Genomic DNA, 24,566 nt, shown 5'->3' with positions numbered 1-24,566 from the left:
TATATTTAGTCCAAGGTTGCAATGAGATCTGAAGCCAAGTGAACCTGGTGGAAGCTGGGCTGAGCAAAGAATTGGATTTAATTATGATGCTACTATAGTCCCTGTTCCTAGTTGCTGATTGAGCTCTCACTCACAAAAGATGTTCACTATTCGGCAACATGTTCTGGTGCCTATCAAAGTTAGTCTAATCATGGCGTTTGTGTGGTGGTGGTGGCGGGGGGGGGGGTGGGGGGGGGGGGGGGGGGGGGGGGGGGGAGGAGAAGAACCCAAGAATTCCCAAACCGGCACGGCAAAGAGGCAAAGTCAGCGGGGGCCTGGGTCGACCGAACCAACAGTATTATTACTGGGCAGCAACGGCAGAAAAAGTGAGGGATGGGCACAGGAACCCGACACAGATTGGGTACAAATGGAGGAGGCATCCTGTAAAGGAACAACCCTCCGGGCCCTGGCCACAGCAGCATTCCCATCCTCCTCAACAAGGTACATAATGAGCCCAATGGTAGAGGACATGCTGAGAACGTGGACCCAGTTGAGACAGCAATTTGGGATAACAAAAATGTCCCTCATGGCCCCCATCTGCGGCAATCACAGACTCCCACCAGCCCTGCTAGATATCACCTACAAAAGGTGGAGGCGGGACGGGGGAACACTGACCGTCGGGGACTTCTATGTAGGGTGCAGACTGGCGACACATGGCCGAACTGACGAGGAAGTGGAAACTGGCAAAAGGATAGGATTGAGACACCTCCAAATAAAACACTTAAAGATAGAACGATACAGCGCAGTACAGGCCCTTCGGCCCTCAATGTTGCACCGACATGGAAAAAAAACTAAAGGCCATCTAACCTACACTATGCCCTTATCATCCATATGCTTATCCAATAAACTTTTAAATGCCCTCAATGTTGGCGAGTTCACTACTGTTGCAGGTAGGGCATTCCACGGCCTCACCACTCTTTGCGTAAAAAACCCACCTCTGACCTCTGTCCTATATCTATTACCCTTCAATTTAAGGCTATGTCCCCTCGTGATAGCCACCTCCATCCGCGGGAGAAGGCTCTCGCTGTCCACCCTATCTAACCCTCTGATCATTTTGTATGCCTCTATTAGGTCACCTCTTAACCTTCTTCTCTCTAACGAAAACAACCTCAAGTCCATCAGCCTTTCCTCATAAGATTTTCCCTCCATACCAGGCAACATCCTGGTAAATCTCCTCTGCACCCGTTCCAAAGCTTCTACGTCCTTCCTATAATGGGGCGACCAGAACTGTACGAAATACTCCAAATGCGGCCGTACTAGAGTTTTGTACAACTGCAACATGACCTCATGGCTCCGGAACTCAATCCCTCTACCAATAAAGGCCATCACACCATAGGCCTTCTTCACAACCCTATCAACCTGGGTGGCAACTTTCAGGGATCTATGTACATGGACACCGAGATCCCTCTGCTCACCCACACTACCAAGAATTTTACCATTAGCCAAATATTCCGCATTCCTGTTATTCTTTCCAAAGTGAATCACCTCACACTTCTCCACATTAAACTCCATTTGCCACCTCTCAGCCCAGCTCTGCAGCTTATCTATGTCCCTCTGTAACCTGCAACATCCTTCCGCACTGTCTACAACTCCACCGACTTTAGTGTCGTCTGCAAATTTACTTACCCATCCTTCTGCTCCCTCCTCTAGGTCATTTATAAAAATGACAAACAGCAACGGCCCCAGAACAGATCCTTGTGGTACGCCACTCGTAACTGAACTCCATTCTGAACATTTCCCATCAACCACCACTCTCTGTCTTCTTTCAACTAGCCAATTTCTGATCCACATCTCTAAATCACCCTCAATCCCCAGCCTCCATATTTTCTGCAATAGCCGACCGTGGGGAACCTTATCAAACGCTTTACTGAAATCCATATACACCACATCAACTACTTTACCCTCGTCCACCTGTTCAGTCACCTTCTCAAAGAATTCGATAAGGTTTGTGAGGCATGACCTACCCTTCACAAAACCATGCTGACTATCCCTAATCATATTATTCCTATCTAGATGATTATAAATCGTATCTTTTATAATCCTCTCCAAGACTTTACCCACCACAGATGTTAGGCTCACCGGCCTATAGTTACCGGGGTTATCTCTACTCCCCTTCTTGAACAAAGGGACCACATTTGCTATCCTCCAGTCCTCTGGCACTATTCCTGTAGCCAATGAAGACCTAAAAATCAAAGCCAAAGGCTCAGCAATCTCTTCCCTGGCTTCCCAGAGAATCCTAGGATAAATCCCATCAGGCCCCGGGGACTTATTTATTTTCACCTTGTCCAGAATTGCCAACACTTCTTCCCTACTCACCTCAATGCCATCTATTCTAATAGCCTGGGTCTCAGCATCCTCCTCCACAATATTATCTTTTTCCTGAGTGAATACTGACAAAATGTATTCATTTAGTATCTCGCGTATCTCCTCAGCCTCCACACACAACTTCCCACCACTGTCCTTGACTGGCCCTACTCTTACCCTAGTCATTCTTTTATTCCTGACATACCTATAGAAAGCTTTTGGGTTTTCCTTGATCCTACCTGCCAAAGACTTCTCATGTCCCCTCCTTGCTCGTCTTAGCTCTCTCTTTAGATCCTTCCTCGCTTCCCTGTAACTATCAAGCGCCCCAACTGAAACTTCACGCCTCATCTTCACATAGGCCTCCTTTTTCCTCTTAACAAGAGATTCCACTTCTTTGGTAAACCACGGTTCCCTCGCTCTACCCTTTCCTCCCTGTCTGACTGGTACGTACTGATCAAGAACACACAATAGCTGTTCCTTGAACAAGCTCCACATATCCAGTGTGCCCAACCCTTGCAGCCTACTTCTCCAACCTACACATCCTAAGTCATGTCTAATGGCATCATAATTGCCCTTCCCCCAGCTATAACTCTTGCCCTGCAAAGAGACAGTAGGGTACCTGGACAGAGCTTGAACACCACTGGACGAGACCAGACAAAAATGGGAGGATGAACTGGGGACAGATGTAGGATGGGGACTCTGCAGCGAATCACTGAGCAGGGCGAACTCCACCTCCTCCTGCACAAGGTTAAGCCTAATGCAGCTCAAAGTGGTGCAGAGAGCGCACCTGACCAGAACCCGAATGAGCAGGTTCTTCCCGGCGGTGGAGGGCAAATATGAGCGGTGCCAGAGGGGCCCGGCCAACCACACCCACATGTTTTGGGCTTGCCCCAAGTTTGCTGGGTCCTGGATAGCCTTCTCCGAGGCAATGTCCAAGGTGGTAGGGGTGAGGGTGAAGCCATGCCCAATAGTGGCAATCTTCGGGGTATTGGAGCAGCCAGAGTTACACATAGGGAAGGGGGCCAACGGCCTTGCTTTCGCTTCCCTAATCGCACGCCGGAGAATCCTGCTCGGTTGCCGATCGGCAGCACCGCCCAAAGCTGCAGAGTGGCTTGCTGACCTCTTGGAACTTCTCCACCTGGAGAAGATTAAGTACGCCATCCGAGGGTCAGAGGAAGGCTTCCGGATACTTGGGAGCAGTTTGTCGGCCTGTTCCAAAATCTGTTCGAAGCCAGCAACGAGGAGTAAGTTGGGAAAAAAAAAGATGAGGAACCAAAGGACTGCGCAACCGGGGGCAGAAGAAAGGTGGGAAAACCACAAGAGAAGAGGAAGGGTGCTGAAACCAATGGGGGGCAGGGTTGGAGGCGGGGAGGAATGGGGGGGGGGGGGGTATCATAGACAGATCCAGAGGGAAGCAAAATGTACATAGTTAAATGAAGGACAAAACAAACCTCTCTGTAAAATAAAGTAAATTAGCATGGGCAAGAAAAATATAATGTATGTACACAACTGTTTATAAATATGAGAAAAGCCAACAAAAGAGGTTTCCCCCAAAAAAGTATAAAATCATCAACTTCAGGTAATAGGAGAGAAACTCAGTGCAACTGGGAGAAGGTGAATTTAATGCATGATTTAAAATTATCTATAGCAAGTTATGAACAGCCTGAAATTCAACATTGTTTATTATTTTACATTCACCATATTTCTAATTTACTATATTTTAATTTCTTCAATTTGTTTCTTAAGTTGCATCACAGGCAAAAGCTGATATAGTATTTCTCCTGGATGGCTCCATAAACATCGGACGACAGAATTTTCCTAGTCTTACACAGTTTGTTTCCAGCGTAGTTGATGGTATCTTTGTGGGCGACGGAGCGATCCAGGTGGGAATTGTCCAGTACAATTCCGATGTGAGTGATGAATTTTTCTTCAACACGTATCGATCAAGAGATGATGTCTTCGATGCTATTCAGAATATCCAGTACAAGGGAGGAAGATTATTAAACACAGGAGCAGCCTTGAGACATGTCAAAAACAATCATTTTGTTAAATCAGCGGGGAGTAGAATTGCAGAAGGGGTTCCACAAATTGCTTTCCTCGTAATTGGTGGCAAATCAAGTGATGATGCAATAGCAGCTGCAAAGGAGCTAAAGAATGCTGGACTCAAAATCTTCACTCTGGCAGTGCAGGATGCAGACTTTCAGGAGAGCAGCAAACTCGCAAGCGAATCAGCAGGATCTTTCAGAGAACTTGACATAAACAAACTTTCAGAACTGACCGAGCAAGTCTTATTAGTCACAACTGATGTCATTAAAGGTGACCTATGCCCGAAAGTGGCAGAAGTAATAAAAGGTAACAACTTAAGATAAAATTTAAAACATATACGTGAATAGCCAAGCATTGGGTGTTGGTTTGGGTTGTGAGTATCAGTTGTTCAGCAGTATGTTTTGATTCTTATTCCTACTCTGCTGAGTTAGTATAAAGACCCAGGAGGCCAAGTAGTCAGGTGAACACTGGTTTATTCACGTACCTTCCAAAGAGAGTTCATGGAGCCCATGTCAACTCTTGATAATCTAGTTGTCCAACGTCTTCTGGTTTATTATCAAGGGCGAGAAGGGTAGGTCTCAACTCACTTATGTGCTTTTACATGGCTTGGCATCACAAGAGCAGCAGAAACGTCCCCAGTCAGGAACTTGGACTGCCTGACCACAGAATTGGCACAGATATGGTGAACCAAATTGCCTCCATCTGTCTAGTGAACTTCCATATTTCTATGACCAGAAGATGAACTGGATTATTAGAATAATGTTGGGCATTTGTGTTCATAATGCTTTATTTTGAGATAGGCAAGAATCAGAATATTGCCAAAAGAATCTGCTCAGGAGCATGAAGAAAGCTTAGTAAATTGATGAGATAGTCAAAATCATATCAGCTCTGCAGAGGTAGTCTTGGAAAGCAGAGTGGCATGACAATTCTAAAGCCCAGATATCAAGGTTGGCTCCACACATTTCCCCACTGACAGAGATCAGTGGTCAGCACTCTGTGTCAGCAGCTGTTCACCTATAATTGAGCACTGAAAAGAGCAAGTAGCCCCTATTTTTGGACACAGGTGGAACCTTGCAAGCAATGCACATATTCCATGCACCCCCCTCCCCCCACCATTCACAACCCCCAAATCCACATGCAGATGAACCTTGCATAAGCTCCACAGATGCTTACAGTAGCTGTATTGCCCTCTGTTTCTCCAGCAGTCTGGCCTTCAGCAGACTTCCACTAGTCTCCATTTAAATGGGCTCAATGTTCTGTGCTCTCACCTTGGGAACCCGTCCACTGTCCTTAATTTGTCGCCTTTCGAAATATTGAGTCCTGCGAAGAAGAAAATATTCTGCCTGATAATTTTGTGGCAAGCGCTGATTGACTTTTAGTTACTGACAAACTAGTTAAATGTTAATATAGGACACAATTCCGCAACCTATCGTTAGCCCAGTCATAATCACAGAATAATACAGTGCAGAAAAGGCTCTTCCGCCCATCAGGTCTGCATCAACATATGAACACCTGACCTGCCAACCTAATCCCATAGCCTTGAATCTGATGATATGCCAAGATTTGTACATGCAAATAAAACATATAACTAACCGCATTAGGCGATTATCAGAATTTTCACACACAGGGATATTTAATTTCTGATGCTATTAAAACAGTTCATATTGTGAATACTTTTTCAGCTATAGTGGAATATCCATAAGGTTGGGTATGATGTTATTCACCTAGGCTGCATAATATAGTTAGATGCTTCATGGTACCTGTCAACTGTCTATTTAAGTACTATTGACTAAAACTGAAAGTGTTTTTTTCATTACCCGCAGGATGCAATGTTGATGTTTTACTTGGCTTTGATGTCAGTAGAGTTGGATTAGGAAATGATGTCTTTGCAACCCAGAGAGGTTTCCAGTCCAAGGCAGGAGATATTTTACAGAGAATTTCACAGTTGCGGACAATAAGCTGCACAGGCTCACAGTCACCCAATGTAAGAATTGGGGTCACCGTTTTTGATCAACGTGGACAAAGCCATGTCATTGATTTGGCGGACTATCATCCCGAAATAATGACTCAATTCAACAATCTAAGAAATCTCGGTCCATATGTCTTGAATGCAGAAACTTTAGATGCATACAAGAGCACTTTTAAAGCTGATGGTTCTGAGCGTGTTAAGGTACGTTTTCATTCTGGGCTGTTTGTTTTTAAGTTAGAAAAAATCATAATTGATTGGTGGCAAAAGAACACTGTGAAGAGTTAGTGCCGTTGCTTGCTTTTTAAAATTTGAAACATCATTATTTGTGTTTTTAATCGAGATTTTTTGGTGGTTCAGTTTAATTGGTCACTCCCATAAGTGGACCTCTGCCCGCATGACTTGGAGTCCACCTTTTCTGTCCAATATCCAAATAGATGATAATGTGATTCAGAGAACCCTAACTCAACATAACGACTGGAAAGTATCAATTATTTCCGTGTGAATCCTATACTCTTTCCAGATGGCAGAGTGGATAAAGGACTCTTACCAACTCAAGCCACAAGCTTCAAACTGATGAATATAAGCCTAAAATATGCAAATAAAGGCAGCTTTCAAACAAAACACAGGGGTGAATTGTCCATTTGGGAGACGATGGGCTGGATTCTCCGATTTCCAGACAATGTCCGGAGGATCTGTGGCATTCTACTTCAAAAAACTTGGCGCCGCCCCAGCACTGATCCTCCGATTAGTGAATGGCTCACAGCCGTGCCAGGTAAAACGCCGGGCCTCCATGATAAACACGGCCGGAGAATTGCTGGGTCCGTGGCCACGCATGTGTACAGCGAAGACCTGCAGTGGTCACGGTGTACAACATGGCACCAGCCGTGCATGGACCCGACCTGCCAGATAGTGCCCCCCTGGATACCCCCTCGCAACCCCTGACAACCCCACAACAGTTCCCCCGGCCCTCGCCGAAGCCCCCCTGGCCAGCAGCATGGCTCCTGCTTGACTATGGTGGCAGTGGACAGTCTGCAGCCGCCACTCCAGGTTCCCAACCACAGACCTCACATCCCCTGCGCGGTCGGGAACTCAGTCCATTGGGGCAGAGCACCGAAGGAGGGCCTCAGGTGACGTTCTGAGGCCACCCCAATGACGGCGGCACGCTGCTTGATGATGCCATTTTGGAGGGGGTGGAGCATCCGAAAACAGACACCGCCCCCGATTCTATCGTAAAAAGTGATTCTCCAACCAATCACCGATTAGGAAATCAGCAGGGGGGACTGGAGAATCCCGCCCTATATTCTCCCGCCTGAGGAGAATTGCGACTGATTTATGAACCTCCTGGGAGTGTAAAGTGGGAAGAAATTCTGTATCCCTTGCCGTGCACCACCACCGCAAAGCAGCCCTCACCCCTGTATTGCCCTTTTGCCCCTCTTCCCCCATGTGCACAGGTAACCCGACCAGCCCCCACCCCCATAGTCCATTGTAATAGAGTCCTCCCCAGGGACCTCCTAACTATAGGGACCACCCACAGAGCCACCCTAACTGAAGGGACCCCCACAGGGGTAATAAATGACAGCTGTAATAAGAAACTGGAAACTCCACATGTCCATTTCTCAAAGGAGAATAGCTGTGACCTGAGTCTAGACAATAAATGGTGACTCTGAAGCCACGGTGTTTACAAATATTGACCACATCAAAGAGAGGTAAGTGCATTATAAGCACTAAGTGCATTCCAATCACTTCAGCACATGATTGAAATGCACTTTTCTCTCTCTGATGTGGTCAATGTTTATAAACATTGGGGTTTCACCACTGAGAGTCACTGATCCATGAAGAGATGTGAATGAATTAAGGCTGCAGCACATTTGTGGAAGCTGTCAGCCACAGCCCACTACTTGAAAGCTAATGGATCTGCAGGCTTGAAACACAGGTCACAGCTGTTCTCCTTCAAGGAATGGACACATGGAGCCTTCATGTGTATCATAATTACAGTGTTACAGCTGTAATTATTTTGACTGCCTCTGTCTGGACTGCTCTCCAGCTTCAAGATAGGGGTGTCTTTTCTGGGGGTGGGTCCCTCTGGTCAGGGGATGCCTTTAGTCAGGGTGTCCCTGTGAGTATTCCTTCAGTTAGGGGACCTGGGAGGTGGGGGGGGGGGGGGTTATGCCTACTAACGGAGTCCCTTAGGATGGGGGGGGGGCACGGAGTCTGGTAGAGAAGCAGTGGACAGGTACTGTATTGTGGGAGATTTGGATCGACCTTGGAGACAACTCCCCTTGGTCCACTGTGAGGTCCACCACTTCAGGGCTATGCTGATAAACAGCAGAAATGATCCACGTTCAAGTGATTCCTGGCCCAAGGAACCAGAGAATCACAGGGGTCTGGCCCACTAAATGGATTCATTTACATCCTCCCACTGGTTACCATTGTGTACCTCAATCCCAGTGGTAGCGGGGGTGTGGGTCGAGGCATTGCGACGAGTGCCAATCCCGGCGAAGAATCCAGCCCATAATTCCTTACATGCTTGAGAGAATAAAAATAATAAAGATGGAACTCAATGTGTCAAAAGACAAATAAGCCCAAAAACAACTGACCACTTTTCCCTTAGCTCTTACTGACTAATATGGTTCAGCCATGTACCAAAAGCAGCTTTTCAGCAGTCAGCTGTGTTGCCGGCACACACTCTAACTGCTTTTGTTAACCTCTATCTCTTTCTTCTTCTCGGAAAAGTAATTTTAATCTACTATGCAATCAGTCACTTGGTACTCTAATCAATTAACAAAGTCTCCTCTTGTCAAAGGATTCAGAAATAATTAGGAAGCACCAAGAGATTCTGGATAAGAGCAAATTACTGCGGATGCAGTAGCATCAAAGGGTCATCTGGACTCGAAACGTTAGCTTTTTTCTTTCCCTACAGATGCTGCCAGACATGCTGAGATTTTCCAGCATTTTCTTTTTGGACCAAGGGATTCTGATTGACCCTGGAATGTTTAAGGTATCACTGCATTCATATTTGCAGTGTGCAGTACTGCACGAGAGGCAATGAGGCCATCTCTTGTCATGTGGACCAAAACAAGCTTACACTTTGAGGAAATCTTTCCTAATACGAACTTGATAGCTTCTGTCAACAGGTTGCTTAGTGTGATTCAGGGTATTACTTCCTTGAAAATCTGTTTCGCGCAGTACAGAAATACAAATTAAGACAAATTCATAATTGATTTTTTTTCACAGCAACGTTCAATTCTTATTTATGGCAATTTATTTTTGCTTTTGTTTTGAAGGTTATTATCCATTTCACCGATGGCATAGATGACAACTTTTCACAGTTAAAAAGACAGGCTGAAAAGCTACGGCGTGAAGGTATATCAAAGCAAACATGTTCACCTTTGTGACACATTTTAGCATGTTTCCTCCCATTAAAGATTTTGTTTGGTACAAAACTAGACACCATCAACGCTCATTCACTTTAGTTAAATCAAAAGAAAACATATTCTTGCGTTTTGCAGCATGTATTTGTTTTTGGCTGTTGACTGCACAATCACCGGCCGGTGTCAACTAGAATAAGAAAGAACAAAGAAAAATACGACACACAAGCAGGCCCTTTGGCCCTGCCAAGCCTGTGTCGATCATGATGCTCTTAGTATAAAAAACATTCTTCCCTTACTCAGTCCATTTCCTTCTATTCCACCCTATTCATGTACCTACCCAGATGCCTCTTAAATGTTGATAATTTTCAGTAAAGCGTTTGATAAGGTTCCCCATGGTAGGCTATTTCAGAAAATACGGAGGCATGGGATTGAGGGTGATTTAGGAGTTTGGATCAGAAATTGGCATGCTGTGAGAAGACAGAGGGTGGTGGTTGATGGGACATGTTCAGCCTGGAGTTCAGTTACTAGTGGTGTACCGCAAGGATCTGTTTTGGGGCCACTGCTATTTGTCATTTTTATAAATGACCTGGAGGAGGGCGTAGAAGGATGGGTGAGTAAATTTGCAGATGACACTAAAGTCGGTGGAGTTGTGGACAGTGCGGAAGGATGTTGCAGGTTACAGAAGCACATAGATAAGCTGCAGAGCTGGGCTGAGAGGTGGCAAATGGAGTTCAATGCAGAAAAGTGTGAGGTGATTCATTTTGGAAGGAGTAACAGGAAGACAGAGTACTGGGCTAATGGTAAGATTCTTGGTAGTGTGGATGAGCAGAGAGATCTCGGTGTCCATGTACATAGATCCCTGAAAGTTGCCACCCAGGTTGATGGGGTTGTTCAGAAGGTGTACATGTGTTAGCTTTTATTGGCAGAGGGATTGGGTTTCGGAGCCACGGGGTCATGTTGCAGCTGTACAAAAATCTGGTGCGGCCGCATTTGGAGTATTACGTGCAGTTCTGGTCGCCGCATTATAGGAAGGATGTGGAAGCATTGGAAAGGGTGCAGAGGAGATTTACCTGGATGTTGCCTGGTATGGAGGGAAGATCTTATGAGTAAAGGCTGAGGGACTTAAGGCTGTTTTCGTTAGAGAGAAGAAGGTTAAGAGGTGACTTAATTGAGACATACAAGATTATCAGAGGATTAGATAGGGTGGACAGTGAGAGCCTTTTTTCTCGGATGGTGATGTCTAGCACGAGGGGACATAGCTTTAAATTGAGGGGAGATAGAGATAGGACAGATGTCAGAGGTAGGTTCTTTACTCAGAGAGTTGTAAGGGCGTGGAATGCCCTGCCTGCAACAGTAGTGGACTCGCCAACATTAAGGGCATTTAAATGGTCATTGGATAAACATATGGATGATAAGGGAATAGTGTAGATGGGCTTTAGAGGGGTTTCACAGGTCGGCGCAACATCATGGGCCGAAGCGCCTGTACTGCGCTGTAATGTTCTATGTTCTATAATGTGCCTGCTTTCACCACATCCTCTGGCACCCATCACGCTCTGCGTGAAAAGCTTACGCCACACAACTCTCTTATACTTTCACCCTCTCACATTGAACCAGTGCCCCCTTATAATTGACACTTCCACTCTTTGAAAAAGCCTCTGACTATCCAAGCTATCTATGCCTCTCATAATTTTGTGGACCTATATCAGGTCTCCCTTCAGCTTCCATCTTTCCAGTGAAATAAAACCTAGTTTATTCAACCTCTCCCCTCGAGACCAGGCAACATCCTCGTGAACCTTCTTTGCACTCTCTCCAAACCTTCAATGTGGTGACCAGAACTGCATGCAATACTCCAAATGTGGCCTAACCAAGGTTTTATATAGCTGTAGACCCTCAACCCATTTGTTTTCATTTCATTTTAACTGTCTTTTGCCGTTTCTTTCTTTCTTAATATACATTTAAATCCCCCCCCCCCCAATCTTATCCACCTTTCCTTCACCTTTCTCCTCTTTGCTTCCCCCTTCTCCTCCCCCCAACATCTACAGTTCACCCTCTGATGTTAGTTTCCCTGCTGTTTGACCTTTCACATCTTTTGTCCTCTCGGGGACTGCCATTAACACTCTTTCTCCTTGGTATCTGTGGCCATTAGCACCCAGTTTCCCCGGGTTTCTGTGGCTATGACTCATCTTTCATTCTTACTCCACAGTATAAATACTTCCCATTTTCTCTAGCTTTGATAAAGAGTCATCGGACTCGAAACGTTAGCTCTTTTCTCTCCCTCAGATGCTGCCAGATTTGCTGAGATTTTCCAACATTTTCTCTTTCGTTTCAGATTCCAGCATCCGCAGTAGTTGGCTTTTATTTATATAGCTGTAACATGATTTCCCAACTCCTGCACTCAATGCCCCAGCTGATGAAGGCCAGAATGCTATTTGCCTTCTTAATCACCTTGGCCAGCTGGGTTGCCAGTTTTAAGGAACTATGAATGCCAAGATCCCTCTGTATGTTGATGTTCCTAAGGGTTCTACATTTACAGTATAATTTATACCGAGATGTGATCCTCCAAAATGTATCACCTTGCATTTGTCCGGATTGCAATCCAACTGCCATTTCTGTGCCACGTTTCCAAACTATCTATATCCTGTTGTATCCTCTGACAATCCTCAGTACTATCAGCAACTCCGCCAATCTTTATGTCATCTGCAAACTTGCTAATCAGACCGCCTAAAGTTTTCTCCAGATCATTTATATATACTACAAACAACATAGGTCCCAGCACAGATCCCGGAGGAACACCACTACATAGAACATAGAACATTACAGCACAGTACAGGCCCTTCGGCCCTCGATATTGCACCGACCTGTGAAACCACTCTAAAGCCCATCTACACTATTCCCTTATCGTCCATATGCCTATCCAATGACCATTTGAATGCATTTAGTGTTGGCGAGTCCACTACTGTTGCAGGTAGGGCATTCCACGCCCTTACTACTCTCTGAGTAAAGAATCTACCTCTGACATCTGTCCTATATCTGTCTCCCCTCAATTTAAAGCTATGTCCCCTCGTGCTGGACATCACCATCCGAGGAAAAAGGCTCTCAATGTCCACCCTATCTAATCCTCTGATCATCTTGTATGCCTCAATTAAGTCACCTCTTAACCTTCTTCTCTCTAACGAAAACAGCCTCAAGTCCTTCAGCCTTTCCTCGTAAGATCTTCCCTCCATACCAGGCAACATCCTTGTAAATCTTCTCTGTACCCTTTCCAATGCTTCCACATCCTTCCCATAATGCGGCGCAATACTCCAAATCCGGCCGCACCAGAGTTTTGTACAACTGCAACATGACCTCATGGCTCCGAAACTCAATTCCTCTACCAATAAAAGCTAACACATCGTACGCCTTCTTAACAACCCTCTCAACCTGGGTGGGAACTTTCAGGGATCTATGGACATGGGACCAAGATCTCTCTGCTCGTCCACACTACCAAGAATCTTACCATTAGCCCAGTACTCTGTCTTCCTGTTATTCCTTCCAAAATGAATCACCTCACACTTTTCTGCATTAAACTCCATTTGCCACCTCTCAGCCCAGCTCTGCAGCTTATCTATGTCCCTTTGTAACTTGTAACATCCTTCTGCACTGTCCACAACTCCACCGACTTTAGTGTCATCTGCAAATCTACTCACCCATCCTTCTACGCCCTCCTCCAGGTCATTTATAAAAATGACAAACAGCAGTGGCCCCAAAACAGATTCTTGTGGTACACCACTAGTAACTGGACACCAGTCTGAAACATTTCCCATCAACCACCACCCTTTGTCTTCTATCAGCTAGCCAATTTCTGATCCAGCTACAGATCTCCATTCAGAAAAACACCCTTCCATCGCTACTCTACGCCTTCTATAACCAAGCAAGTTCTGTATCTATCTAGCCAGCCCAACCTAAATCCCATGTGATTTTAGTTTTTGTACCAGTCTGCCATGTGGGATCTTGTCAAGCGTCTTACTGAAGTCCAAATAAATTACATCCACAACCCTTCCCTCATCAATTTTCTTTGTCACCTCTTCAAAAACTCAATTAATTTGGTGACACATGAACTTCACTATACAAATGATGTGGAGTTGCCGGCGTTGGACTGGGGTGAGCACAGTAAGAAGTCTTACAACACCAGGTTAAAGTCCAACAGGTTTATTTCAAACACAAGCTTTCGGAGCACTGCTCCTTCCTCAGGTGAATGGAGAGGTATGTTCCAGAAACTGGCATATTTGTCTGGCATCTCTGACTTTGTCTATATAAATGTTTCTGGAACATACCTCTCCATTCACCTGAGGAAGGAGCTGCGCTCCGAAAGCTCGTGTTTGAAACAAACCTGTTGGACTTTAACATGGTGTTGTAAGACTTCTTACTGTGCTCACCATACAAAAGCATTCTGCCTGTCACTAACTAGTCCATGTTCCTCCAAATGTGCATATATCCTGTCCCTCAGTATCTTTTCCAAAAGTTTCCCCACCACTGATGTCAGGCTCATCAGCCTATAATTTGCTGGATTCTCCCTGCTTCCTTTTTTAAACAAAGAAACTGCATTAGTTATTCTCCAGTCCTCTGGAACCTTGCCTGTGTTAAAAGAAGATGTGAAGATACCTGTTAAGGCCCCAGATATTTCTCCCATTTGCCTCCATAGTAACTTGGTAGATATCCCATCCGACCCTGGGGACATGTCTACCTTAATGCAATTTAGGATACACAACATTTCCTCCTTTGATATATTGACATTCTCAAGAGCTTTCACACACCTATCCCAGACCTCAAAATCCGTCACGTCCTTCTCCCTGGTGACTACCGATACAAAGTACTCATTAAGCATTTCACTCACTTCCTGTGGCTCCATGTATGATTTCCCTCCATTGTCCTTGAGCGAGCCTACTCTTTCTCTTGCTACCCTCGTGCTCCTAATATATGCATAAAAAGCCTTAGGATTCTCCTTGAAGCTGTTTGCTAAAGACATTTCATGCCCCCTTTTAGCCCTCCCAATTCCACGTTTAAGTTCATTCCTACTTTCGCTGTACTCCTCAAGGGTTTTGTCAGTTTTTAGATGCCGAGACTTATCATATGCTTTCTTTTTCCTTTTGACTAAGCTTACAATTTCCCTTGTCGTCCATGGTTGTCGAATTCTGCCATTTCTATCTTTCATTTTTGAGGGGACATGCCTGTCCTGCACTTAAATCAAATGGCCTTTAAAAGCCTCCCAGATGTCAGATTTGGATCTGCCCCCAAGTAGCCGTTCCCAATTCACATTCCCCAGTTTCTGTTTAATTTGGATCTAATTGGCCCTCACCCAATTAAGCACCTCACCCATGGGTCACTTTTGTCTTTATCCATGACTGCTCAAAATGTTATGGAATTGTGGTTGCGATGCCCAAAATGCTCCCCCACTGAAATGTCAATCACCTGGCCTCGCTCATTTTTCAATACCAAGTCTAGTATGGGCCCTCCCTGGTTGGATTCTCAACATACTGTATCGAATAGCCCTCCTGGACACATCTAACAAATTGCTCTCCATCCGAACCCCTGGCTGTAAGGGATTCCCAGTCAATATGGGGGAAGTTAAAGTCCCCCTTCACAGCTACCCTAGGTGAGATTCTCCGACCCCGCGCCAGGTCGGAGAATCACTGGGGGCGCGGGTGACCGGAGAATCGGCGACAATGGCGCTGGCGCGGCGCTGGCCGGAGGCCACTCAACGCGGCTCCCACCCGGTGATTCTCCGCACTCGATGGGCCGAGTGCCCTACCCGGCAGGATCTTGCCGTTCATGCTGTGGGGGCCGCGATGGTGTGGGGGAGGAGGAACCCAACTGCGGGGGGGCCTCCACGATCTGCGAGCGGGCTAATCCCCTGTTGGGCCAATGTTCCTCCGCAGCAGGCCGCTGTAGGGCTTTGCCATGTTGCCCAGGGGCCGGCACGGAGAAGGCAATCCAAGCGCATGCGTGGACTTGCGCCGGTCGTGCATACGCCCGTATTGGCAGCTGGAGCTGCGTGAAGCGTTCCAGTGCCCTGCTGGTCTCCTGTGCGCCGCAGGACCGCAGCTCCTAGGGGCCAGGTGACGCCGTCGTAAAACGCTCCAGCGTTGACGACGGCGTCAACACTTAGCCCTATAATCAGAGAATTCTGCCCCCTGTTTTTTCACCTTTTCAGTATCTGACTACAAAACTCCTCCTCTGTCTCCTGCAGGGAAGTCCAGAGGACACTCCCAACATTGTGATTCCACCTTTTGTATTCCTGAGCTACACAAATAATGCCTCACTGCAAGATCCCTCCAATGTGTCCTCCCTCAACACAGCTGTGATCTGCTCCCTAATCAGAATACAACTCCCCCACCTCTTTTGTTTGCCCTTCTGTCCTGTCTAAAACAACGATATCCTGGAATGTTAAGCTGCCAGTCCTGTCCCTCCTTTAACCATATCTCCATATTTGCAATTACATCATAGTTCCATGCAGTTATTTCGGCTCCAGTTCATCTGTCTTACCTGTTATACTTTTTGCTTTAAAGCTAACGCACTCCAGACCTACAGGCCCGCTGAGCCCTGTGGCTTCGCTCTCTCTGCTCTCACTGTGCACTGTGTTTATCTCAGTCTCACTTTTTTCCCCAGTTTCTACACTTACTGGCCCGCTGTTCCGGTTCCCACCCCCTTTCCACACTAGTTGAAACACTCCAGAACAGCACTACCAAACCTCATGTTCAGGATATTGGTGCCCCTCCATTCAGGTGCAACCCGTCCTTCATGTACAGGCCCCACATTCCCCAGAACACATCCCAGTAATCCATATATCTAAAGCCCTCCCTCGACCACAGCTCTTAAGCCACGTGTTCAACTGTACTATCTCCCTGTTCCAAGCCTCACTAACACGTGGCACGGGGAGTAATCCTGAAATTACTACCCTTGAGGTCCTGCATTTTAGCTCCTGATCGAACTCCCTGAATTGTTGTCTTTGCAGGACCTCTTCTTTCTTTCTGTCTATGTCATTAGTACCAATGTGGACATCTGTCTTTTTACACTTTTTCATGATGTCCTGTGGCCATTTAGAGACATCCAGAAATATGGGTGTGCTACAGCTGTCTGGAAATTTTGGAAGAAATTAAATAAAAATGTAATTTTCGCAGCACGGTGGCACAGTGGTTAGCACTGCTGCCTCATGGTGCCGAAGACCAGGGTTCGATCCCAGCCCCGGTCATTGTCCGTGTGGAGTTTGCACATTCTCCCCGTGTCTGCATGGGTCTCACTCCCACAACCCAAAGATGTGCAGGTTAGGTGGATTGGTCACGCTAAATTGCCCCTTAATTGGGAAAAAACATATTTGGGTAGTTTGAATTTTAAAAAGTTAGTAAAGTTTTAATTAAATTTTACTGACCAGAAAATCACTTCACCTGTAGCTTAAGCGGATGTTCTTGCCCGAGGTGTAAGCATGTACGGTTACTTTGTTTAATTTTTTTTAATGCCCTTTTGTTCCTGTTCTTCTCTACATCTAACAGGTAGTGTACATGCACTGATCATTGTGTCTTTGGAAAAACTAACTGGCCATGAAGATGTTTCATTATTGGAATTTGGACGAGGATATAGATACAGGAGACCTCTTTCAATTAATCAGCTGGATTTAGAATATGAACTAGCAGAAGAACTTGTAAGATCAAATTTTTAGTTCTGAATATCCTTTTTTTCAAAGCGCTTTTGCAATTTTCAAATTAAATGCTAAAACTCATATCTTGACAGGACAACATTGCAGAAAGGGTGTGCTGTGATGTTCCATGTAAGTGTGCTGGGCAAGCAGGTGACAAAGGTCCTCAGGGTCCACGTGGACAGAAGGTAAGTTTTATCATTCGCTACATGGAGTTTGTCATCTCGTTTTCTATGGAATCAAAAAGCAGCAAAATTACGTTAAACTGGAACTAAATCGTTGTTAAATTACAATTGTGCATTGTGTGCTGTTCTGGTCACCATGTTATGCAAAGGATGTAGAGGCACTAGAGAGAGTATAGAGAAGCTAATAGCAGGAATGTGCTGATATACATATCAGGAACAGAATGACAGGTTGGGTCTCCTTCTGTCTTGAAAAGAGAAGGCTAAACGTAGGGAAAGTTTGATAGCCAGAACACAGAGACAAGGGAGAGCATAAATAGAGGCCATCAATATAACATAGCCCCAAGAAATCCCATTCAAATTCAGAATAATGTTCACCCAAAGTGTGATAAGAATGTGGAACTCACTACCACATCATCGGCATGTCCCCCAATTTGAGAATGGCGTCTACTCGGGTCATGAGCTTCTGTCATGGGTCTTCATGTGACTGAGCAGGCCAATTCACAACACACAGATGTTTAGTTCACATGGGGCTTCTTCACAAAGCATGATGTACTTTGACGGACAGGTTGCATCCATTCGAAATGATTGGTGGAAAGCTCCTCTACTGAGAGCCTGGAAGCCAGGTGGCATTGCCAACGTGCCAGTGGCACCAGCAGTTCCAGGGCACCACCCTTCCCAAAGGACATGCAGCTGGGAGCCCCATCTCCTTAGAGACCCCCACGAGTGCCATTTCATCTGGTCCCCGTTTGTGGGGACCAGTACCAGTCATAAATGTCAATATTGTCATTCTTCAAGAAGAACTTTGAAGCATTTTCTTTGTCCTCCCCTTGAACGTTTAAAAGTGAAGGAGCCAGGACCTCGTGGAAGAGATAATTTTCAGCCATCCAGACTGTGTCCCATCCATCAAAGATGATTTTGCATGAGTTTTTCCAAGCACTTGTGGAGCTAGCTTCAGGAAGGACACTAGTGTTTGTGCAATAAATTTCCTATTGAATCCAGAGGATGTGGCAGAGACAATGCTGCCACAGGGGTGGTTCAATTGAATAGTATTGATAAATTTAAGGTGAAACTAGCATGTGAGGCAGAAGGGAATCCAGGGTTACAATGACAGGTTAAGATGAGAAAAGATGGGAGGAGGATCAAGTCGAGCATAAACACCAGAATGGACTGGTTGGGCCAAATGGCCTGTTTCCATCTGTACACCATACATAATCCAAGTAATCTATTTGTGTTCCTATTTGAAATTGGGATCCAATCACTTGTCTTATTTCTATCAGTATCAACATGGATAGGTCAAGTATGATAAAATTATCATAAGAAAGCAGAAAGCAATAAAAAATTTTTAAAAACAATGCTGAGTTTGATTAGAAAGGACAGTTCCCATGTCAGCATCCTTTAAAAAAATTTTTTTTTACAGTACCCAATTCATTTATTCCAATTAAGAAGCAATTTAGCGTGGCCAATCCATCTACCCTGCACATCTTTGGGTTGTGGGGGCGAAACCCACACAGACACGGAGAGAATGTGCAAACTCCACACGGACAGTGACCCAGAGCCGGGAGCGAACCTGGGACCTCGGTGCCGTGAGGCTGCAGGGGTAACCCACTGCGCCACCGTGCTGCCCCTATGACAGCATCCTCGGTAGTTACTTATCCAGCAGTGTGACTAATCAGGTTTGCTCGGAATGATCCTGATACCATTGTTTAAGGGCATAAAAAGACTTATTTTCTGACTCAAGATACCTAGAACAACCTGACCAGTTAATTTTATTATTGAGAAATGAATTATAATATCAAGGCCCATTGTCAGACAGCAAACAGTAGAAGAGATCAGTCAACAAGTGGTTAGATCTCACCAAGCATGGATTTGAAAAGCAGCTAGACTGTATAAGAGGTAAAGGAAGCAGACCTGTTTGGTGATGCATCTCCTCTGATGGTTGGTTTTGGAGTAGGAATTCACCATTGGCAAGAACACTTTGCTGCATTGTATTGCACACTTCTTTTCCACCAACACAACTGCATGAATTCTCACCTTGATGATCTGGGATAAAACTGGCACCGTGGATCGGCTGCTTTGTAAAGATCATTCAAGGCATGTGAGTGTTGCTGGGCCGGCATTCATGTCCATCCCTAATTGCCCATGATGGTGGTGAGCTGCCTTCTTGAAATTCTGTCGATCTGGTGTAAGGACACCACAGTGCTGTTCAGGAGGGAGTTCCAGGAATTTGACCCAGTGACAGTGAAGGAACAGTGATATATTTCCAAGTCAGCATGGTGTGTGACTTGGAGGGGAACCTCCTGGTGTTGGTGTTCCCATATATCTGTTGCTCTTGTCCTTCCAGAAGGCAATGGCCATGGGATTGGAAGGTGTTGTCTAAGGAGCCTTGATGAGTTCTTGCAGTGTATCTCGTAGATGGTACATGGCTGCTACTGGTTGTAAGTAGTGGAGGGCGTGAATGTTTAAGGGGTTGAGTTATTCACCACAGGATTCCTAGCCTCTGACCTGCACTTGTAGCCACAGTATTTATATGGCTAGTCCAATTCAGTTTCTGAGCAATAGTAACACCAGGATGCTGATAGTGAGGCTTGTTATAGAAACAAATGCATTTTGAATTTCTACTGGAATCAAAGGAAAGGAATATCAGGCAGTTTGTGTAATGGGCAGGTGATCTCTAATACCAGGTTAATCCCCAGAGAGCAGGTTGAAAATATGCCCCTGTAAGTCATAACCATGAAATAATTAGACATGATCGATGTTTGTGTCAGGATAGTGATTCATTCCTCATCATGAAATTTTGTTCTTCCAGGGTTTAACAGGACCTCTAGGAATCATTGGTCATCCAGGTGATGAAGGTGGACCAGTAAGTAAAATTATTGCATATTATAATACTTCATGGTAAATAAACCCTTATTATTTTAAAGAACAATCATCTTCTAACATCTGATGACTCAAATGCAAGCTTGTGCTTTATGCTGTTTTTCATATAAATCATTGAGGTAATTTCCTTCACCGCACCGTAATTTTCATTCCATTCCACCTCAAAGGGCACTGGTTGTCCTCCTGTCTCACAGGAGTATTATTGTCAAATATGATCTTTTAAATATATATATACATTCCTTTGAGATAACCGGCCAGCAATTCGGAGCAGGAAAGCTAGCTGATCATCACGTCTTGATCCAGGACTAACCGAAGTATCTCTCTGAGGCCTGCTAACTGACACAAGCTACAGACCAAGTCAGAGACCTTCCCCTTCAATAAGGCTAATGTTCCTCGTGATCTTTCAAGTTGCATACCACGGGCGGCATTCTCCCCTACCGGCGTGACGGAGGGTCCCGGAGTAGGGAAGTGGCGCCAACCACTCAGGGGTCGCGCCTCCCCAAAGGTGGGGAATTCTCCCCACCTTTGGGGGCCAGCCCCACGCCGGAGCGGTTAGCACCAGAAGACTGGCGCAAAAAACCGGCGCCCCCGGCAGCGGGGCTGGCCGAAAGGCTTTCGCCGGTCGGCGCATGCGCGATGTGGGGTTCTCTTCTGCTTCCACCATGGCGGAGGCCGTGGCGGACGCGGAAGAACATAGTGCAGCCAGGGCACTGGCCCGGAGTCTGAGCGGGGGGCCCCGATCGCGGGCCAGGCCACCGTGGGGGCACCCCCCGGGGTTCGATCGCCCCCCCCGCCCCCCCAGGACCCCGGGGGCCTGCTTGCGCCACTGAGCCCGCCATTCCAGAGGTGGTTTAAACCTCGGCGGCGGGAGAGGCCTCCCAGCGGCGGGACTTCGGCCCATCCGGGCCGGAGAATCACCGCAGGGGCCTCTCCGATCGGAGTGGCGAGATTCCGCCGCCGCCACTTCCCGGGTGGCGGAGAATCTCTGCCACGGCAGGGGCGGGATTTTAGGCGCCCCCAGGCAATTCTCCGACCCTGCTGGGGATCGGAGAATTTCGCCCCACATATTTATTCATATTAAGGAGACTGCATGCCTGAAATGTTAGTGGCTTTTATATTTAACAGTTGCAGTTTTCCAAGATGCAGGACACCAGGCAGCTGAATCCAATGTATAAATGCCTTTCTTGCACAGCTTTTGGCCAAGAGGAGCAGGAGTGCTCTCCCTTAGTCCCTCAGACTCACCATGCCGCACCCCCGCCCCCCCCCCCCCCCCCCCCCGACCCCACCAACCCAAATCCATAAGACCATAAGATATAGTAGCAGTATTAGGCCACTCGGCCCATCGAGTCTGCTCCGCTATTCAATCATAGCTGATTGAATGGCAACCAAAACACAACCGCGTCTCTACACATGTGGCACGATTCAACTAATTGGGAACAAAGTCCCATAGCGAGCACGTTTAGCCGCGTGTTCGACTCGCATTGTATAAGGGGCCTCAGCGGGGAATGCTTGGCCGAGGCCCCACACAGCCCCGTTTTGCACACTGAGGTGCTCCACTCACCTGAACACCCCAGTGTAGCGAGAAATGCCGTCCTAATCTCCGAGGCTCCCGAAGCGACCCCCGACTCCTCCCCTCCGGCCAAAACACACTGTGGGAGGGTCCACAGCCACCCCCCACACCGCTCCCCCAACATCCACGCAGGACACCTCCAGCCCAATCACACATGTGCAAAAAATGCCATCCTGGCAATGTCACCTGGACACCTTGACAGTGCCAGGTGCACTTGCAGTACCATGGTACAACCTTGCCCAAAGGACATACAATTGGGGGATTCCGATCCCCTGGGTGACCCCACAAGTGCCATTCCATCTGGTCCTTGTTTGTGGAGACAAGTACCAAACATCGCTCGCCGAATGTCTCCGAGGCGAAGGGGAAGAATCCCAAAGTTTCAGATACTTTGGGATTCTGCACATTAAAGTGAGACGAGCTATCTCCCTCTAATATGCAGATTTTCCAAAAAGTGCTCCCACCCAACATCACGAGATCGCGTTGGATCTCGCGAGGCATTGCGAACCGAGTAAATTCGGGGAGCTACTTTCTGGGCGCAGCGTGGCCGTTGGACCGCCTCCATAATTTCTTCTTCCTCTGCTTCCTGGCTGCAACATTGTTTCATGAGTCTTCTTGCCTGATACCTTTTCAATCAAGCCAGATGCTAGCTGGAAATCTGTAACAACATATTTAAATGAGGCCCTATTATGTTCAGCATTTAGGGATTCCTGGCTCTGTTTCCTCCCCACTTCCCCACAGAATATATGGGCTGGTAATACTGAAAGACTTGAATTATTTTATTCTTTTTGCTTCTGATAGGGTGATAGAGGTCCACCAGGTGTTAATGGAACTCAAGGGTTCCAAGGGTGTCGAGGACAAAGTGGAATTAAGGTAAGGAGTGAGAAACATTCTAACTAAATTAAATGTTATCAAAAAAAATTTTAAATATGAAAATTACACGTGACTAATATATATTTATAATATATTTACAGGGTAGTCGTGGATATCCAGGAGAAAAGGTATGTACTCTACTATTCAATAAGAAATATGAAGACATTACATTGTCCACCTTAGCAAAGCAGTCATAACTGCTTAACTCACAACATACAAGGCCTATCAAAAAGCCATGGATGTCCCTCACAGAATCGTGTGCCAACCATCAGCAGGACAGCCGGTGACAGCACAGCCACTTCTGGGAGCCCTGATGAGATTCAATCTTAATAAGCCACTCGATGCCTGCTATCTTCCTAGGCCTTCAGAACAAAGGTCCTGTCTCCAGGAGTTGCTGACCAATCAAAGGACCGATCAGCCCCCCCCCCCCCCCCCCCCTCACCCCCTCATCTCTGATTGATCAGGGAGAGTTGGGAAGGTGATGGCTCTCCACCTGGTTTATTTCCAGCCAAGTGAGCAGGCCTTCCAGCCTGCTCTTGGGGCTGGAAGTAGGGGCGGGCCTGCATTAAATTCAGTCCATAGTGTACACAATGAATTTAACGTTTCTCTGTCTTCTGGGGAAAGGATATTAATGGGATAACTGTTGCAAATTATTATGCTAAGTGACCAAATTCCAGATTTTGCACCTGAGTGCACTTTGCTAAATTAGTTGATATATAATTTCGAGAAACAATAAGCTGCATTTACATTGTTCATTTAGATTAGAAAAACATCCTCAGATATTTCACAGTGTTGTGATCAACCTAATTGACAGCAAGCTAAAGGAAGAGATATTAGGAGCTCGGTTCAAGAGTTGGAATATATATAAGTAGTGGAGAGGCTAAGTGTTTAGGGAAGGAATTGTAGAGCATAAAGTCAAGCAGCTGAATATCCAGTCACTAATAGCTGTGGAAACATTGGCAGGAGAGGGAGGCTACACAAGATCCAAGTTGGCTGTTTTGGTTTGGGCAGGGTGCAGTTGGAAAGGTTTAAAGGGATGAGGAGGGGGCCATATCATGAAGGGACTTAACTATGAAGATTTACATTTTAAATCAAAGCCGTTAGGGCACAGAAAACCAATGTGGGCCGTGCAGCAAGGTGTGTTGACATAGAGGATCAGCATGATCTTATTTCATGGTACAGAATGGTTGAAGGGTTGTATAGCTGCTCCTATCACTGTTTCTTATGTTATGATCTATCAAAGCAAATTGTATAGTTGGTTCAAGAAGCAACCAAATATGTTTTCTGAAAAAAAAAACTAATTGAAATGAAACCTAGGTAATCTTGATCTATCAAAAACCGATAGGCTTGTTGAGCATAATGGTCTTTTCCTGTTTTGCTTTTTTATGATCTCCTGCCTTTTCTTTTCCTAGGGCCAAATCGGAGAAATTGGTCTTGATGGAATAGATGGAGAGCAGGTATATAACTAATGTGATTTGATCACAAAGTCACTGCACCCCTTTAACTTCATGTTTGCCTGTACTATTAATGTGACACCAAACTTCTCATGTATTATTAGGGGGCAAATGGAGTAGCAGGGCCATCAGGAAATAAAGGCAACCCAGGAGAGTGGGTAAGTCTGCTAATATTTCTATGAAGTGAAACCTTTGAAGCAGTGTTAAGATGA

The 24,566-nt window shown here is 46.0% G+C and overlaps 1 protein-coding gene across 8 annotated transcripts in view; it reads left to right on the top strand.

The window, feature by feature from the left end:
* LOC119960740 (collagen alpha-3(VI) chain-like) overlaps window positions 1-24,566 on the top strand; it is a 314,544-nt gene that overhangs the window by 200,671 nt on the left and 89,307 nt on the right. For all 8 annotated transcript variants that reach the window (XM_038788388.1, XM_038788372.1, XM_038788380.1 and 5 more), the window contains 10 exons: window positions 4,090-4,695; window positions 6,213-6,559; window positions 9,643-9,721; window positions 17,256-17,404; window positions 17,494-17,586; window positions 20,390-20,443; window positions 22,829-22,900; window positions 23,002-23,028; window positions 24,313-24,357; window positions 24,459-24,512. In XM_038788388.1, the coding sequence (XP_038644316.1) occupies window positions 4,090-4,695; window positions 6,213-6,559; window positions 9,643-9,721; window positions 17,256-17,404; window positions 17,494-17,586; window positions 20,390-20,443; window positions 22,829-22,900; window positions 23,002-23,028; window positions 24,313-24,357; window positions 24,459-24,512 (1,526 nt within the window). The remainder of the gene's footprint in view (window positions 1-4,089; window positions 4,696-6,212; window positions 6,560-9,642; window positions 9,722-17,255; window positions 17,405-17,493; window positions 17,587-20,389; window positions 20,444-22,828; window positions 22,901-23,001; window positions 23,029-24,312; window positions 24,358-24,458; window positions 24,513-24,566) is intronic.

This window comes from Scyliorhinus canicula, chromosome 2, assembly GCF_902713615.1.
Source record: "Scyliorhinus canicula chromosome 2, sScyCan1.1, whole genome shotgun sequence".
NCBI classification, from domain to species: Eukaryota; Metazoa; Chordata; class Chondrichthyes; order Carcharhiniformes; family Scyliorhinidae; genus Scyliorhinus; species Scyliorhinus canicula.
This window is presented reverse-complemented; position numbering and strand designations above follow the sequence as displayed.